Here is a 20,137-nt window from a genome sequence, read left to right on the forward strand (position 1 = left end):
CCATAAACGTACTCAACCCAATCCAAGGCGTCCTCCTGCGTTTCAGAAGTGGATGACATTCAGCTCTTGGTGACGCCGGGAAAATGTACAACTCAGTGTGGCTAAAAGACGAGGAAGTACACCTCCATCGGTTTCTTTGGAGGGATGACACAAGGGATGAAATACGCTACTGAAGTACGCCATTGTCAGAGTCAACATCGGCGACAAGCCTGCTGGATGCGTCGCTCAGGTAGCCATGAGGGAGACCGCAAACCTGCCCCAGTTCGCATCCATGATTGCAGAACGTCGGATCCTGACTGAGCACTACTATGTTGATGACATATTGACTTCACATGACGATCGCCAAACCTTAATTGGGATGACCAAAGGAGTGGAAAAGGTCCTGAAATCAAGTGGATTCACTCTCAGGCCCTGGGTTCTGTCAGCGCAAAGTGGGAGGAGTGAGGAGCCCACTGACTCCACCAATGTCAGGTCAATGGATCCCAAGATTCTGATACTCCCAAACCAAATGCGGGTAGAAGAGAATAAGGCGCTTGGACTGGGCTACAAACCTGAAACTGATAAACTTTGTCTGCTGACATCAGTAAACTTTTCGAAGAGGCGAGGGAAGATGAGAACCGAGCTAGATCTACAAGACAATGAGGTCAGAGGCAACACCCCTGACCCCCTTACCTGATGCATGCTGCTGAGTCAGGTCGCCGGATTCTATGATCCAATTGGCCTGGCCTCACCTGTCAAGCAACGAGGTGTGATGCTCATAAGAAAATCATTTCAGGAGGCAGGGAGAAATCGTCCTACCAAAGACACTTGGGATGAACTTCTCTCTCCACGTCTTCGAGAGGCTGCAATGTTACTCTTTGAGTAGTATGTGAGACTTGGCCAAGTAAGATTCAACAGGAGCCTTACACCCAAAGGGGCCATGGGTCATCCAATGGAAGTCACTTTTTCTAATGACAGCAATGCTTCCTTTGGAGCCGTGGTTTGCCTCCGGTGGAAGACTGCACAAAAGGAAGTTGTTTTAAAGCTGGTCGAATCAAAGGCCACACTCACCCCCGAAGACCAGAAATGTGATCGTCATCAAAGCAGAGTTGTGCGGTACTGTGTTTGCAACCCGACTTAAGACGTACTTCAAAAGACTGCCACATCAAAGTTGAGAAATAGATCCATTTGGTCGATAGCCAGACGATACTTGGAGCCAACCAAAAGATAGCTACGGCTATCAGACGTTTTTTGCAAATCGGATTGGCAAAATCCAAAAAGCCGGATCTGTCGACTGCTGGAGGTGTGTTGAAAGAAAATGTAACATAACCTCATTACAAGGGGAGGAACCCCTGAGAAGCTTGCTGAATGACCAGCCTGACAGGGAGGTCCTGGATTTTTTAAACTCCCTTGTAAAGATTGGCCAGTGAAAACTGCCAAGGAAGTCATTATATCTGTTTCTGAAGAGATTGGTGGACTGCAGAGGAAGGCCTTCTTCTCTCTATCTCCATCCGGTAAATGGTCAGGCCCAACCATCATTGCACTTGTGCATCTAGTAGAACCCCAGAGATTCAGCTCACTAAGTCGGTTGTGTGCGGTCATAGGCTGGATGAGACGTGCTGTGGATGTCTGCCGGGGTGGTAAAAGGCTGTTCCGAGTTTGCTCAAAGTGGGAGGCAGGGCCATTCCTGTCAATTGAAGAAAGGGCCATAGCCTTTAAATTCTTAGCTCTGGCTGCTCAAGACGGCATTGAGTTCCGCAACACAACTCTGGATCGTCTGGTGGTTCAACAAGAAGGAAAGACTGGTCTCTTGCTCTGTGGAGGGAGGATTCAAAGCTGGAATGAGGACAAATAAGCTGTACCACCCCTTGGCAATCGTGGCTTGCGACCCTCTTAGCCAGAGAGGCACATGTAAAAAATCATGAAGGTGTGGCCACCACCCTCCTATGCGCCAGGAGAAAAACTTGGCTAATACAGGGACGAAAGACAGTGACGAAGGTTCTCAACCAATGTGTCACCTCCAGGATTCAAAGAGCTGTGCCGACAAGTGATGAGTGATCTGCCGCAAGAGCGGACCCAGAGCTCTAGACCATTTGAATACACCAGTCTTGACCTTTTTGGCCCCTTTGAAGTGAAAGACGCAGTAAAAAGGAGGACAAGTAAGAAGGTCTGGGGTATTGTGTATTGCTGCATTGTCTTCAAGAGCTGTCGAGGCAGACATTACTGATGACCAGTCTGCAGAAAGCTTCCTGCAAGCATACACCCGCATTGTTGCCCTAAGAGGGCATCCAAGAAAACTATGGTCGGATAGAGGGACAAACTTAGTTGGCGCTAAACCGGCGTTGCAACAGCTTCACAAAAATCTTGCTTGCCTGCAGACTGTGGCCATGGGAGATGTAACATCAAAAAACGGCACAGAATGGAAGAAGGAGTTCTACCCTGCTGATGCGCCCCATAGAAATGGTGCTGCCAAAGCTGCTGTGAAGCTTTTGAAGAGAGCACTCATGAGCCTTGGTGGAACTACAGGGTCTCTTACATGGGGAGAGCTCCAAAATGGGTTCTATCAAGCAGCCAACTTAACAAATGAGCGACCTAGAGATGCCAGAGCTCAGGAACAGGAAGACTCAGTCGTGTACATAACACCCAAACTCTTATACTAGGTCGGGCATCGCCTGGAGGAGACACCTGTGGAATGGGCCTAGAGATTCATCCATGGCGCCGGCTTAGGGCCATCCAAATTGGTGTGGACCGGTTCTGGGCAATGGAGAGAACTCGCTGGGCCAAATCTGTTCATTCGACCAAAGTGGCACTGCTCAGAGAAGAATGTCAGAGTCGGCAATGTCGTCTGGATTGTTGACCCCAATTCTTCCAAATCTGTTCATTCGACCAAAGTGGCACTGCTCAGAGAGGAATGTCAGAGTGGGTGATCTCGTCTGAATTGCTGACCCCAATGCTTTAAGGGGTCAGTTTTGTCTAGGCCGGATTGCTAGTGTCTACCCTGACAGTGAAGGAATTGTTAGGGATGCAGACATTGCAACTTGTGCTGGAATTCCCACTTCACAGGTGGGTACCCAGAAAAAGAGGAATTCTTCACTGCCCGTGATGGTAATCAGATGAGATGTGAGAAGGCTGGTGGTCCTTCTTCCAGCAGAGGACCAAGATCTAACTCCTCAGCTGCCATGACGGCTCTTTATACAGACACGGATACACAAGAACATGCTCCTTGCCATACACCACATTCCTGGGCAGCACCACAAAACTGCCAAAAGGATGTATAGACTTGACTTTGCCGGTGGAGAGGAAAAAAATAAAAATAAATAAAAAATAAAAATAAATTTAAAAAAACTTTGTTAGGGAAAAAAATGGAAATGTGTGTGGCTAAACCGAGAGGCCACTTAGATTTTGTGTGATTGTGCTAAGTGCCTTGGGTCTTAGACTAGGAACTTAAGTGGGAGGTGTTGCGTTTGGGCTTGTTTGCGCAAACGGTCCCTTTAAATGTCGGGTTATGGGCGGAGGCTCAGGTGATTGTGATTCGTTTCATCTGGTGCGTGGCTCACATGAAAGCACTTTGTCTCTGGAATCGGGCCGTAACACTTGACCTGGTATACAGCACACTGGTAAGAGAGTTCTCTATTTTCTTTACGTTACAGATGTTGTACGTGGTGCGCGCCCCTTGATTGCCGTCTCAAAACCTGGCGATTCTTTATTTACGGAAGTGCCGAAATGACGTTCCGGTCGAGACTGTGCTTTGTTGTCTTTGTATTAGTTATTTGAGGGTGTATTTTAAACGCTGCGATTGTTCATTTAAGCTTAAATTGTTTTGTGGCTTTTGAATCAGCTGGCGAGTGACTCCTGGTAACGAAGGCATCATGGGAAATGTAGTTGTCTTGCAGTGGGCCGCACATGAGTCATGTCATTGAAAGTAAATATAATTGAGTGCAAACGGTATTATTATTAGTAATAGTAGTAGTATTAGTGAAATAATGTGAAGCTTGAATTTTATTTTGATTTGAAAACTAACTGTATATTTAATATTGTTTAGGTTATCTACTACTACTACTACTGCTGCTGCTGCTCTGAAAATAAACAAATAAAAAAAGGAACAGTGGAAGAGTTTCTTGAGTAATTTCCATAAATCACCGTGGTCAACCCTTTACGTGGGGAAAACGGAACAGTCAGTCGACTACGACTCACTTGTAATGTTACTGAGCCCTTTCGTGTCATATAAACCAAAGAGCACCACAGTCCATCGAATTATTCAAGAGAAGGCTCAAAAGCCATCTTTTTAGTAAAGCATTTTCATAGCTGCACTGCCTTATATGCATTTGTGCTTTTTAAACACTGTTAAGACTTTTCGAATTAGACAATTGTATTTTGCTGTTGGATAAATATTTGCTCTCATATAGAGTTAAAACATAAAATAATGGTTTCTTTCAGATTCCACACACTAACACTGAATGTATTCGTTATTCTTTTATTTCTATTACTCAATGATTGTTTGCAGCGATGTGTGTATATGCGCGGTGCGAAGGTTACAAATAGCAGCTCATTGTAATCTGTCAGCTGTCATTTCACAGGAAACTTCAATCGGGAGCACACAACCCGTTGGTATCTAATTATTTGTATGCATTTTATTCCTGTTAACATTTGATTTGCTGTCGACCTCAGTACTTGCAACTCGGGAGTGATAACTGGGGAGTCTGTGGTTTGCAACCACTGGATCACGGGCTGCGTCGAAGTGCTTGATCGTGTATGGCCAAGGGAACGTGTCTGATATTTGCATCCGACAGCTGTATTGAATGTATGTTTGTGACTGCCGCATGTACGTCAAAGTGTTTGTTTGAATCTTTGGGTGAACAATCTGATAAATGGCGCGTTTGTTTGGTTGCCGGTGACAGCCGGTAGTGAGCCGTTGAGCGCTTGAGCCAACAATTGAGCGCATTGTAGGTGGTGTAGTAAATTCTAGTTGAAGGTGGATATTTTGAGTCAGTTTTGTTCTTGAACTAAAATTAATCTGGTGTTAAGATAAGGACAATATATGCTATGCATTTAAACATTAGCAACGGATTGACAGTTATATATAAAAATAGTTACCTTTGTAATGGTCAATTCTGTATGGTTAGTCAATTCATTAGAAGATAACATTGTATCATTGTGACTTTTTATTTCGGTTTTGTTTCAGGTGTACGACCTGGGGCCTTTGTTTAATAAAGAAACAAACACACGTTATGACATTGTGTGCTTCCCGACGAACCTTTTCGGCGGGTTGAAAAAGCTTTAACATGTAAATCAATCAATTTGTTTGATAAACATTTGCTGAAAGGCATGTTCTTCCGGTATCTACTGTTTGTGTTTTCATTTGTGTTCTAATTTCCTGCTAATTTATATTACACCATATGGAAAGTGCTTTGTTACAGCTTCAGCGGTTGTGAAATTAAATATTATGTTGTATTGTAGATCAACTTAGGGCTGAGCCGATAATTCCATATTGATATGTATCATGATAGTCAGATGATAACAATAGAAAATGGTTTTGATAAATGATCAATCTAAGAAAGTGAAACAACGGAGCAGAATAATCATCGTTGGTAGAGGTTCCAATTTTTAGATTCATCGCGATTCAGACATGGACCAACCACAATCAATTCCTGAATGTGTGTAAAAATATATTTTAAATATGTTAAAAGTAATACATGTTCAAAATAATGCAGAACTTTTTCACATTTTAAATATTGATAGAATTATAAACCTGTTGTACATGCTTTATTTTGACGTGTTTATTGTTCAGCATTTATGCATCCAAAATTTCTGGCCCAGATTAAAAACTACTGTCTAGTAATAGACCGAAATGCTTTTTTTCGGGGCCGATACCGATTTATTAGTAGTCATGGAGGCCGATAACTGATATTTCAGGCTGGTTCTTCATTTGTAGAAAAAATAAAACATTTTGACAAATAAAAACGGAATAACTTGACTCACCGTATTTTCACGACCATAGGGTGCATTAAAGGGTGCACCGCATTAAAGGCTGCAGTCTCTTTTGTGGGAGCTATTTTGGTATTTAACACATACATAGGGCGCACCGTATTATCGTATTATTCAGTGGGAAAATGAGTTGAACCTATTTTTCAATAGGTTTGATCAAATGCCTGCCCCCGCTCAGTCTCCCCTGCTGCAGCCCCCACCAACCCCTCCTGTCGCTGTGAACGAGACCCTCTCTCCCCCTCTCTCTCCTCTCTTCTCTCCCCCTCTCTCTCCTCTGCCCTCTCTCTCTCCACAGGCTCCAGTTCCCAGCCACATCAGACAACCACCACTTCTTCCTGCTCAGCCTTGTTCCTCACAACATCTCAGGTGAAGAACCAGCTGAGGAAGATGAAGGTGAAGAAGGCAGCAGGTCCAGAGGGGATTAGCTCCCAGCTCCTCAAATCCTGCGCAGACCAGCTTTGTGGAATCGTTCAGCACATGTTCAACCTGAGCCTGAAGCTGGGCAGAGTCCCCCAGCTGTGGAAAACATCCTGACTGGTTCCAGTTCCAAAGACCCCCCATCCGAAGGAGCTCAACAACTTCAGACCAGTGGCGCTGACGTCTCAACTGATGAAGACCCTGGAGAGACTGGTCCTCATCCATCTGCGCCCCCTGGTGAGCTCTTCAATGGACCCACTCCAGTTCCCATGCCAGCCTGGCATTAGTCTGGAGAAGACGGGGGGCACGGTGAGGATCATGTTCTTTGATTTCTCCAGTGCTTTCAACTAAGGGTGGGAAAAAAAAATCGATATTGCAATAAATTGTTGCTAACTCTGTCGTAATAAATAATGGATAGCCTGGCGGCAATATCGATATTTCAAAACAACACACATAATGGATTTACCTCGTCATCACCGTCCGTACTTAATCTCTCCTGTCCTGTCTGTGGGGGGCGCTAATGCCGCAAACGGTTCTAAAATTGCCGGGATCAGCGGCCGGTGAAGAGTGTGAAGAATTTACAATAGAAAAAGAACTAATGCAAGAATGGCGGAAAACCCAGAAAAACAAATCAAGTTTCAAGAGTTTCCACTCGAAAGTGTGGAGACATTTAGCTTTTTACGAGACCGGTGACGGGAGAACACTGGATAAAGAGTATGCAATCTGCAAGAACTGCTTTGCAAAGGTAAAATATAACATCAACACTACGAATCTGCAACGCCACCTCGTTCGCTATCATGGTTACTACTCGCAGGTGATAAAAAAAGGCGAACCAAGACAGCCGACAATCACTACTGCTTTTAAAGCAAAGTTTCCCTTTGTTGTGCTCTTACGTCGGAGCATGTTGTACAGTTAGTGTTCCTCAAGAAGAATATGTCTTGATGTTTCCACTGGGCGGGTTAACGTAAAGCACTTTAATGACAGTTGATACTGACATTTCAGGTTCAGAAAGCAGTGCAGTGTCTTGGTTTACATAAAACATGTTATTAATGTTTGTGCACTTTAATTCGTCCAGCTGTAGCAACAGTGTTAAGACTCAGCGGCAGTGAGGTACTTTGGAAATGCACCTTTCTTTGTACACGTATTGGCATTGAGAAAAAAAAATTGATGTTTTCATTTTTATGGCAATTATTTTCTTTTTTAGTCATATATGTCGTGATATATTGTTAAAGAGATTTCTAATGATATATTGAATATCATAGACATTGTGTATTGTGATATTATCGTTATCGTGGCCCACATACCGTCACAGTATCGAATCGTGAGTGATCCGTATCGTCCCACCCCTACTTTCAACACCATCCAGCCCACCCTATTGGGAGACAAGCTGGAGCAGGAGGGAGTGACCCACCACCTCATCACATGGATCCACGACTACCTCACAAACCGGCCACATTACGTGAGAACACAGGACCGTGTGTCTGACGTGCTCCTCTGCAGCACGGGAGCGCCGCAGGGAACGGTTCCGGCTCCCTTCTTGTTCACCCTCTACACCTCGGACTACAAATACAATTCCTCCAACTGTCACCTGCAGAAGTTCTCTGCGATTGTCGGCCTCATCATTGACGGAGACGATCGGGAGTACAGAGGGGTTACATAGGGTTTTGGGGACTGGTGTCAGCAGAACTGCCTCCAAATAAACGCTTGGAAATCCAAAGAGCTGGTGGTGGATTTCTGCAAGCGTCGGCACTCTCCACCTGCATCAGTGAATATCCAGGGAACAGACGTTGAGAGGGTTTCAACTTACAACTACCTGGGTGTTCATCTGAACAATAAACTGGACTGGAGCGACAACATAGACGCTCTCTATAGGAAGGGTCATAGCAGACTCTTCCTACTCAGGAGGCTGAGGTCCTTTGGCGTTCGGGGGACACTCCTGAGGAACTTCAATGACTCGGTGGTTTCATTGGTCATTTTTCATGGAGTGGTCTCCTGGGCAGGAGGCATCTCGTGCTGGGACAAAGGGATGACGGCAAAACTGTCATCAATGCTGGACAACCCAGCCCACCCACTCAATGACACTCTGAGAACACTCCACAGCTCCTTCAGTGATAGACTGTTACACCCTCGCTGTACAAAAGAGAGATTTCACCGCTCCTTCCTGCCGGCTGCTGTCAGACCTTTTAACAAGAACATTAGGTCAGGCCTACATTAGATCAGGCCAACAAACAGGCAGGCAATTGTGCAGTCCGAGGATGCAATACACACTACTACTGTGCTTTATCCAATGCTGTACTTAATCACTGACCAATGCTGTATTTCGTTTACCATTACAGTATTCTTATTACAGTACTTCTATCACTGCAGTATTTCTATCATTGCAGTACTTTCCCTATTACAGTACTTTTATCACTGCAGTATTTCTATCATTGCAGTACTTTCACTCTTACAGTACTTTTATCATTGCAGTATATTTTATCATTGCAGTACTTCTACTTTTTATTAGTGTTTGCTTGCTCTTATTGGCATCAACTGAGGCACAACATCGATATACCCGCCAGGACATCGTGAACATTGGATATCGATGCGAAATAACCATCACAGAGGAATTTTGCTATGATCGCAAAATTCCGAACGAACTGGCGAGGCTGCCCGGCTCACCGTGGCTGGTCATCGGGGCCGGGAGGCGGCGCAGGCGACGCAGAGAGAGGAAGCAGAAGCGAGGCTGCAGGTCCGGTGTCTTGCAACGGCTGCGACAGCAGCCCCATAGGCAGCCACTACCGAGTCTGCACCTCACCAACGCCAGATCCGTGGTCCACAAAATCGACGACCTGGGATTACAAATCCTGGGAAACCGCGATGTGCGCGATAGCAGTGTGATCGTCGTCACGGAAACCTGGCTGCACGCAGACGTCCCCGACGCTAGCATCCAGCTGGCCGGGCGCTCGCTACATCGCGCGGATCGGACGAGGGACACCGGTAAGAGGAGGGGCGGGGGGCTCTGTGTTTACGTGCATGAGAACTGGTGCGGCGATAGCACGATCGTCGAGAAGCACTCTTCCCCCGACATCGAGTTCATGTCCGTTAAATGCCGGCCTTATTTTCTCCCGAGGGAGCTAACGGTAGTGATTGTCACAGCTGTTTACATCCCTCCCGACGCTAGCACTAGCACGGCGCTCTCGCTACTCGCGTGCGTCATCAATAAACATAGCTCGTGCATCAATAAACATCACCGCCCTCCTGAGCTTCACGTAGTACGGGAGACTTAATAAGGCCGAATTTAACGGACATGTACTCAGATGTCAGGGGCGAAGAGTGTCTTCCTCGACGATCGTGCTACTCGCCGCACCAGTTCTCATGCACGTCAACACAGAGCCCCCCACCGCCCCTCCTCTTCCAGGCTGTCCCTCGTCCGATCCGCGCCTGCGTACACCCCTCTCAGGCGCAGATTCAGGCCTACCACAAAGACTGTGAAAACCTGGCGTGACGACGCCATGAGTGAATTACAGGACTGCTTTCATGACACAAACTGGGACCTCTTTGATCATCAGGACCTTGATGTCTACACGCATTGTGTACTGGACTACATCAAGTTCTGCATGGAAACTGTGTCCCAACATAAGACTATACGGACCTTCCCAAATGCGAAGCCCTGGATGTCCAGCAGGGTTCGCTCTCTCCTCAAGGCCCGTGACGCTGCCTTCAGGTCAGGCGACAAAGCCCAGTACAGGGTGGCTCGTGCTGACCTGAGCAAAGGCATCAAGCTAGCCAAGGCAACCTACAAGGGGAGGCTGGAGGCCCACCTTGCCAGTAACAGGCCACGGGAGGTGTGGCAGGGTCTACGGAGCATCACCAACTTCCGTGGCAGCAGCACGACCTCTGTAGACCCGAGTGCATCGCTGGCAGAGGAGCTTAACTGCTTCTTCGCTCGCTTTGACTCGCCCCAACGTCACACCCCCGCACTTCAAGCTCCAACTCCCCCCCACTCATCGTAGAGGAACACGATGTGAGGCGCGCGCTCCTGGCGGTCAACCCCAGGAAAGCGACTGGACCCGACGGAATACCAGGCAAGGTCCTCAGAGCATGTGCCCACCAACTGTCACATGTTTTCTGCAGGATCTTCAACCGCTCCCTGGCTCAGGCAGTCATCCCCTCCTGCTTGAAAACTTCCACCATTATTCCTGTCCCCAAAAAGTCACCAGCCGTCCACCTGAATGACTACCGTCCTGTTGCTCTCACACCAGTCATTATGAAGTGCTTCGAGAGGCTGGTTCTCCAGCACATCAGGGACTGCCTTCCTCCCACTCTGGACCCCTACCAGTTTGCATACCGGGCTAACAGATCCACTGAGGACGCCATCGACACTGCTCTGCATGTTGTGCTGGGCCACCTGGAACGACAGCAGAGCTATGCAAGGATGCTCTTTGTGGACTACAGCTCGGCATTCAACACGATCATCCCAGACATCCTCGTCGCCAAACTGGACACTCTCGGCCTCCCTGCCCTCACACGCATCTGGATTAAGGACTTTCTGACCAACAGACCCCAGACTGTGTTGCTCGGCCCCTACACGTCCTCCACCCTCATGCTGAGCACCGGTTCCCCCAAGGATGCGTGCTGAGCCCTCTCCTGTACGCCCTCTACACCTACGACTGCAGCCCGGCCCACGGCAACAACACCATCGTCAAGTTTGCTGACGACACGACAGTGGTCGGTCTGATCTCGGAAGGTGACGAGACAGCCTACAGAGAGGAGGTAAAGAGACTGACAACTTGGTGCAAGGACAACAGACTGCACCTTAACTCTGCTAAAACAAAGGAGATTGTCGTCGACTTCAGGAGGAACAAGACGCTGCCGCCCCCCCTCTGCATCGAAGGCGTGTGTGTGGAGAGGGTCCACACGTTCAAGTTCCTGGGAGTACAGATCTCCGATGACCTTTCTTGGAGTCACAACACCACAGCAGTGGTAAAGAAGGTCCGCCAACGTCTGCACTTCCTGAGAGTCCTCAGGAAATTCAACCTGGACAGGAAGCTGCTGCTGGCCTTCTACCACTCGTCCATCGAGAGCCTGCTGACGTACTGTGTCTCCACCTGGTACAGCGGCTGCACTGAGGCGGACAGAGTGAGGCTCCAGAGGACAGTCAAAACAGCGCAAAGGATTATTGGCTGCCCTCTCCCCCCACTGTCGGACATCTACACCGCCCGGTGCCTCAGAAGGGCTCTCAACATCGTCAATGACAATACCCACCCAAACTCACACCTGTTCGACCTGTTGCCCTCTGGCAGGCGCTACAGATGCATCAAATCAAGGACCAATAGACTGAGAAACAGTTTCTTTCCGAGAGCCATCTCCATACTGAACTCTCACACACACACGAGACCACCCTAACCTCGCAAAACAGCATTGTGATGTGTTTCTATATGCCCTATTCAGTACTGAATTCCATTGCACTGTCTTCTTTATTTATCTAATTTATATATTTGTCTGTATTATTGTTGTATTGCACTGGAGAGGGGAGCCCTCTAATCTCGTTGCACACTTGAGTACAATGACAATAAAGGGATTTCTATTCTATTCTTTTACAGTACTTTTATCATTGCAGTATTATCTATCATTGCAGTATTTGTTTCTCATTGCAGTACTTTTACCATTACAGTACTTTTATCATTGCAGTATTTTCTATCATTGCAGTACCTTCACTACTACAGTACTTTTATCATTGCAGTATTTTCTATCATTGCAGTATTTATCTATCATTTCAGTACTCTTACCATTACAGTACTTTTATCATTGTGGTATTTTTATCATTGTAGTATTTTCAATCATTTAGTATTTTTTATCATTGCAGCGTTTTTATTTATTTCCCCTCTGTACCATGTACAGACATTAGGAGTGTTTCCTTACACTTGTATATGTTGTGGGATTTAAGTGTGAATATACATGGGGATTTGTGTAAATAAGTTTATACTGTGCATATTTGCATTTTTATGAATGTCTGCTGCTAATGTTATACATTAACGGCTACATTATGCCCCCGCCTCTGTGTGATCTATATCTTTACTGCTGTAACACCTTAAATTTCCCCATTGTGGGACTATTAAAGGACATCTCTTATCTTTATCTTTAAGCACCCAAAACTGCGCATCCAACCTTTTCTTTTTCACCACCTACAACACAACCATGCTGTTGACTTGGAACTTGTGCTAAAAGCTCAAAGTGAGAAGCAAGGTTCCACAAGTGACAGCAGCCCATAACGGAAGCGACACCATATGAGAGAACGTCTAGGAGGTGGACGCCATAGCCTTGCACGTAGCTAAAGATATAGCTCCTCTAACTACAGTGGAGTGCACGGGATTTAAACGCCTCATGTGAAAGTAGCCAACAAGAGGTACAAAAATATTTTTTGCAAACTGCACTCCCCAATATGGACATCGGGACGGGAGCTTAGACTTGTCAAGCATTTTGCATCTACATCCGACTTGTCGTCGGGTCGCAACATGGATCCCTGTTTGAGCCTGACTGTGCATTACATAGACGACAAGTGGCGACTGTGCACCGGAGTACTCGAGACGGCTCATTTTCCTGATGATGCGCACTTTATTTGGCTTGCATTGGCCTTTTTTCATTTTATTTAGCATTTTGTTTACAGACCACACTAGCTCCTTTGCACATGGCATTATTTATATTGTTTACAAGAGACCTTTACACAAATCTAGGCCTTTGCACATGGCATTACAGCACCTTGGAGCAAGCCATTTGCAGAAAAACGTAACCCTTTTCTCCTGTTCTTTGTGACATTGTTCGAGTCATGCAAAGTAAGCTATTTGGAATGTTTATAATGTATATATAATGTTTATATAAAGATTTTTGTACTTTTATTTTAAATTGAAAGTAATGGGTACCAGTTGGTCAATTACAAAAGCACTTAATATGCATTTCCTGCATTTATTTGGAATTTGGTCAGCGGGGGGAATTTACCGTGCATTTATCGTTATCGAGGTAAAATTGCTCAATTTATCGTGATATTGATTTGAGGTCATATCGCCCAGCCCTACTGCTCAGGCTGGGCGATTTCAACACTATTGGACACAGAGGAGCACAGGTATGGCGGACAATTAAAATCCTTTTTTACTAACACGGCGATGCCGACACTCAACAACCAAATCAAGACAGAATGCGTGGCCGTGCAGTCAAAAGCAAACAGCAGGAAGGAGTGGCGAAGACTCTCCATTGCACAGCGAGGGTGTAACACTGTATTACTGAAGTAACTGTGGAATACTGTAAGCGTGTCTTGAAGGGGGTGGGCTGGGTTGTCCAGCATTGATGACAGTTTTGCCATCATCCTCCTGCCCCCCACTGAGTCCACAGAGTCGAGGGAGCAGCTCAGGACAGAGCTGGCCCTCCTCACCAGTTTGTCCAGCCTCTTTTTGTCCCGGCCCGAGATGCTGCCTGCCCAGGCGACCACTCCATAGAAAATGACTGATGCAACCACGGAATGATAGAAGTTCCTGAGGAGTATCACCTGAACCCCAAAGGACCTCAGCATCCTGAGTAGGAGGAGTCTGCTCTGACTCTTCCTATAGAGAGCATCTGTGTTGTCGCTCCAGTCCAGTTTATTGTTCAGATGAACACCCAGGGACTTGTAAGTTAAGACTCTCTCAATGTCTGTTGCCTGAATATTCACTGGTGCAGGTGGAGAGTGTCGCCTTCAGAAATCCACGACCACCTCTTTGGATTTCCCAGCATTGATTTGGAGGTGGTTCTGTTGACACCAGTCCACAAAACCCTGAGTAAGTTCTCTGTACTCCCAATCATCTCCATCAGTGATGAGGCTGACAAATGCAGAACTTCTGCAGGTGACAGGTAGGGGTGTTGTATTTGTAGTCCGAGGTGTAGAGGGTGAACAGGAAGGGAGCCAGAACAGTTTCCTGCGGTGCCCCCGAGCTGCAAAGAAGCTCACACAAAGTCCTGTCTGTGTTCTCACGTAACGTGGCTGGTTTATGAGGTACTCGTGGATCCATGTGATGAGGCGATGGGCCACTCTTGCCTGCTCCAGCTTGGCTCCCAATAGGGTGGGCTGGATGGTGTTGTAAGCACTGGAGAAATCTAAGAACAGGATCCTTAAAGTGCTCCCCATCTTCTACAGGTGGGAGAGTTAAGCGTGGAGGAGGTAGATGATGGCATCACCCAGAGTGATGCCAGGCTGATATGTGAACTGGAGTGGGTCCATTGAAGAGCTCACCAAACTTGTCACAAAAGACGCCCTCAAACCTGCAGGACTGCCAATGACATGCATGTTGGCGCATGTTTTAGCCCTAGGGTATGTCTTGACATACCTCTGCTCGATAACACAGTGTGCCCTATGTACAGTAATACCCCGGTTATCGCGGTTAATGGGGACAGAGACTACCCGCGAAAACTGAAAATCCGCGAAGTAGCGGTGCCCCTTCAAAAATGCTTAAAAAAACCTACCCAGGTATACAGTATACCCCGCGGTATACAGTACACCATATAGAATATGGGTAGAGAGAGAGAGAGAGTGAAATTCATGTTATAACAAAAAAATATATATATATTATTAAAACTTATTATTTTATTATTCCCCAGCCATTATTTTTGTATTTATTCAATTACTTCTTTTTGTATTTATTTAATTACTTCGACTTTTACCTGCTGGTACGCCGTCCGGTGAGCCCTGTGAAATGAAAGGTGGCATTCTTCATTTATTTATTTATTCATTCATAACTGACAGCCTCGCGCTCCGCTCGTGCCCGGGCGGAAGAGGTGCTCCTATTAGGCTTAATTGTCACGCACGCCGGACCTGCTCCCCCGAAGCGTGTCTCCGTTCGGTTGAACTCGGTTTTATTTCGCCCCGCTCGTGCCCCGGGCGGGAGGTGCTCCTCTTCGGCGTAACTGCCACGCACGCTGGCCGGCCTCCTCCGGAGCTCTCGTGCGGTCCCGAACGGAGCGAAATGTCGCCCCGCTCGTGCCCGGGCGGAAGGTGCTCCTCTTCGGCTTAACTGCCACGCACGCCGGCCGCCTCCTCCGGAGCTCTCGTGCGGTCTCGAACGGAGCGAAATGTCGCCCCGCTCGTGCCCGGGCGGAAGGTGCTCCTCTTCGGCTTAACTGCCACGCACGCCGGCCGGCCTCCTCCGGAGCTCTCGTGCGGTCCCGAACGGAGCAAAATGTCGCCCCGCTCGTGCCCGGGCGGAAGGTGCTCCTCTTCGGCTTAACTGTCACGCATGTCTGCCGGAGCTCTGGTACGGTCCGAACCGCGCGAAACGTCGCCCCGATCGTGCCCGGGGTAACGTGCTCTTCTTCGTCCACTCTCCTCTTCCCCCACGCTCTTCTTCGGCGCACGCTGGCCGTCTAACCAGCGCCCCGTCGTGCCGCTCGGCGAAACTACAATGCCCCCGCGGAGCGGAGCGAATGGAGAGCCCCGATCGTGCCCGGGCAAAAAGATTTTTAATTTTTGAATATTTTTTAGACCCGCGAAGCACTGAACCTGCGAAAGGTGAACCGCGAAGTAGCGAGGTATTACTGTATGTGTTAAATACCAAAATAGCACCCATAAATGAGACTGCGCCCTTTAATGCAGTGTGGCCTATGGTCATGAAACTACGTCGTGACTACTAACAATCGGTATTGGCCCCGGGAAGAAAAGCATATCGGTCTATCACAAAACAGTAGTTTTCGATCTGGGCTAGAAATTTAGGATGCATAAATGCTGAACAAAAAACACGCCAATAAAGCATATACAACAGGCTCTTAATTCTGTCAGTATTTAAAAAGTAAAAAAGGGAACAGCAAAAAAAAGATGACATACCATTTAAGGAAGTAGCTTGTGTTATATCGGGATCACAAGAGTCATAGGACCGAATAGTAGAGATGCCCATGGTGCTGGCAATACGCTGTACCAGAGCATTAAGCCCAGGAAGGTAAGTTGCCAACCTTGTTCTACTGTGTAATACCTGACCAAATAATCATACATACTTTGTTAGTTGCAAATAAACGCATTGAAAACACACAGGGCCCTACATAAGAAAATTGAGCAGAAGCGATATGTCAAATATGCAAATAAAGAGAAAAATAATTTGAACAACACTTTTTATAAACCACCACAAAGGAATTGAAATAATTTAGACCAAGGGTCTTCACTCCTGTCCTGGCTGTTTTCCATCTCTCCCTGGTACAACACAGCTGAATGATTGTTATCTAGCTTTTACAGACCGTGCTGATTATCTGATCATCTGAATCGATGTATTGCAGAAGGGAGAAAAACCTGGAGGACACAGGCTCTTGTGGAACAGGATTGAGGACCCCTGATTTTGATAATCAAGATGTGAAGTTTAGATTTAGACCTTAAATTGAAATCAGTTTAATTTGGGACATTATGAGTACAGAGTACTGTATAACTCAACACTGAACATCTCTGAATTCATCTTGCGACGTCAGGCAGAAGTAACCAATAAAAACATCATACACTCCCCTCCAAAAGTATAAGGCCATTAACCTAATTGGCACATACTTTTTTTTTTTGCTATGAAAAACGTTATATTATAGTGTTTGGGGAGCGCTAGAGAAGAGTGTGCAAACTGGAGAGTATTGGACGTCACAGTAGCGATGGAAAATAAAAGCAATTTACCCTTAAGGAATGCTTTTGGGGTAAAAAAAATAAAAGCTTCCAATAACCATGACAAAGGGGATGTGGTTGCTTTTGATAAGAGGATGGATGACGCTTCGTCCTCGTAAAAGCAAGCAGCCATCAAAAGAGGCTCTGCCTGCCTCACGCAGCCCACACGACGCACGCGTAGCTTTGCTGGAGTGTTCCCGCAGCGAAGTCGACGAATGGAAGCCGGATATGGACCCCAATTTAGCAAAAGAACATCTGACGTGAGTTAAAGCAGCAGAGAATCGTCACCGGAGCCAGAGGTCAGTGCTAAATAGCTCGCTAGTTCCCATTTAAAGCTTTGTCACCATCCATCTTTCTTTTGGTATGTGCCATGATTTTATAGCATTAGAATACAATATTCTGTGGGCCTTGCAAAATCAGTCAAAATTCAGAAAAACACTGGGATTGAGGGGAGTAGCTCCAGTGAAAATGGCTGGGATTTAATGAGTTAAAGGCTCTGTATGTTGCGGAGTTGTGCTGGTTGACACGCTGCTACAAAATCTTGTGGACATCGGGGAGAGTGCCTCTGGACTGACTGACCAGGGTCACACTCTCGTGTGGCTTTTGTCCTGGCCGTGGATCAGTGAATGAGCACTACACCCTCAGCAGGTTCCTCAAGGGTGCAAGGTACTTTGCCCAACAAGTCTAGCGTGTTTTTCTGGACTTGGACAAGGCTTTTGACCATGTCCCTCAGGGAGTTCTGCGGTTGGTGTTGTTCGGTCCCTGTATCACCAATTCATTTTCTGTGTGAGTTGGACTCCGCCAAACGTGTCCTTTGTCACAGATTTCATTCATAACCTGGATGGACAGGCAGATCGGTGTTGCATCTGCAAATGGGATGTGTAAGACGGACAAAATTGTGGGACTATTAAAGGACATCTTTATCTTTACAATATTAATTATGAATTTATTATTATTATTAACGATACAATATTACGATGGGTTCAGTGAAAACCCAAGGATTTTCTTAAAGAAAAAACTAAACATCGATCGTGTCCGGAGACGAAACTCGAGCTACGGATCGATCATCTACACAAGAGATCAGGTGTTGGCGCCGGCTCCCGGAGAGAAACCCGATATCCCCCGCGAGCTGAGGATGAAGAGACGGGGGTGTCGTGAGGGGCTAAACGCCAGGCAAGGAGGAGACGATACCACCCCGTCCTCCCCGTCCGTTATTATGGGGAATGTTAGATCCCTTCCCAATAAAATGGACGAGCGAACAACAGCGCTAACCCGGCACGAGAGGAATTTCCGGGAGGCTAGCTTGCTGATGTTCACGGAGTCGTGGCTAACAGAGCTAACGCCAGACGCCGTCGTGGAATTGGACGGCCAAATCCTACATGCGGACAGGACACTGGAGAGCGGTAAGAGGAAAGGAGGAGGACTGGCTGTGTTTGTGAATGATAGATGGTGTAACCCTGGGCACATCACTGTTAAGGATCAACTTTGCAGTCAGGACATTGAGCTGATAGCAATTAGCATTTGTCCGTATTATTTACCGCGAAAGTTCAGTCATGTGATCGCAGTGGCGGCGTACGCGCCACCCTCTGCTAACAGTGAGACAGCCTGTGACGTACTGACTGCAGCTGTGAGCAGGCTACAAACACAGCAGCCTAATGCCTTGCTCCTTATCTCTGGCGACTTCAATCATGTTTCTGCTACCTCCTCTCTGCCTTCATTCACACAATATGTAACCTGCCACACCAGACACAATAAAATATTGGACCTTTTCTATGCCAACACCAAGGAGGCGTACACATCACTGTCCCAACCCCTGCTGGGCAAAGCTGATCCCAAATTGGTTGCTTTCCTGCCTGTGTACAAACCTCTGGTCCGCAGGCAGCCAGCTGTGACACGCACTGTTCAGAGATGGTCTGGAGAAGCCGAGGAGGCCTTAAAGGACTGTTTTAACACAACTGTGTGGGAGGTATTCAGCGAAGCCCGCGGGGAGGACATCAATGGTGTAACAGACACAATTACAGACTATATTAATTTCTGCATGGAGAACACCATTCCCACCAGGACAGTAAGATGTTTCTCCAACAACAGACCCTCTCTCCCCCTCTCTCGCCTCTCTTCTCTCCCACTCTCTCTCTCCACAGACTTCAGTTCCCAGCCACCTCAGACAACCACCACTTCCACCTGCTCTGCCTTGTTCCTCACAACATCTCAGGTGAAGAACTAGCTGAGGAAGATGAAGGCGAGGAAGGCAGTGGGTCCAGATGGGATTAGCTCCCAGCTCCTCAAATCCTGCAAGATGTTGAGAGGGTCTCAACTTACAAGTACCTGGGTGTTCATCTGAACAATAAACTGGACTGGAGCAACAACACAGACGCTCTCTATAGGAAGGGTCAGAGCAGACTCTTCCTACTCAGGAGGCTGAGGTCCTTTGGTGTCCGGGTGTCACTCCTCAGGAACTTCTATGACTCTGTGGTTTCACCGGTCATTCTCTATGGAGTGGTCTCCTGGGCTTGAGGGATCTCGGGCCGGGACAAAAAAGAGACTTGACAAACTAGTGAGGAGGGCCAGCTATGTCCTGGGCTGCTCCCTGGACTCTGTGGGCTCAGTGGGGGGCAGGAGGATGACGGCAAAATTGTCATCAATGCTGGAAAACCCAGCCCACCCACTCAATGACACTCTTAGAACACTCCACAGCTCCTTCAGTGATAGACCGTTACACCCTCGCTGTACGAAAGAGAGATTTTGCCACTCCTTCCTGCTGGCTGCTGTCAGACTTTTTAACAAGAACATTAGGTCAGGCCTAGATTAGGTCAGGCCTACAAACGGGCAGGCATTAGTGCAATTGTGCAGTCCTTGGATGCAATACACACTACTACTGTGCTTTATCCAATGCTGTACTTAATCACTGACCAATGCTGTATTTCGTTTACCATTACAGTATTCTTATCATTCCAGTACTTTTATCATTGCAGTATTTTCTATCATTGCAGTACTTTTACTCTTACAGTACTTTTATCACTGCAGTATTTTCTATCATTGCAGTATTTTTTTTTATCATTGCAGTACTTTTACCATTACAGTACTTTTACCATTGCAGTATTTTCTATCATTTGAGTACTTCTA

General features: G+C 46.9%; 1 protein-coding gene across 7 annotated transcripts in view; it reads right to left on the minus strand.

Annotated features, from left to right (window-relative positions):
* LOC148314415 (cobalamin trafficking protein CblD-like) overlaps positions 1-19,333 on the minus strand; it is a 52,717-nt gene extending 33,384 nt beyond the window's left edge. Inside the window, exon 1 of one of the 7 annotated variants that reach the window (XM_088287677.1) lies at positions 16,208-19,329. In XM_088287677.1, the coding sequence (XP_088143803.1) occupies positions 16,208-16,277 (70 nt within the window). In that variant the 5' untranslated portion in view covers positions 16,278-19,329. Of the gene's footprint in view, positions 1-16,207 lie in introns of all 7 variants that reach the window. The other 6 variants (XM_088287680.1, XM_088287681.1, XM_088287678.1 and 3 more) reach the window with 6 other exon arrangements.
* Positions 19,334-20,137: the final 804 nt, after the last annotated feature.

This window comes from Idiotropiscis lumnitzeri, unplaced genomic scaffold, assembly GCF_059441095.1.
Source record: "Idiotropiscis lumnitzeri isolate Australia: NSW breed Sydney's pygmy pipehorse unplaced genomic scaffold, RoL_Ilum_1.0 HiC_scaffold_302, whole genome shotgun sequence".
Lineage (NCBI taxonomy): Eukaryota > Metazoa > Chordata > Actinopteri > Syngnathiformes > Syngnathidae > Idiotropiscis > Idiotropiscis lumnitzeri.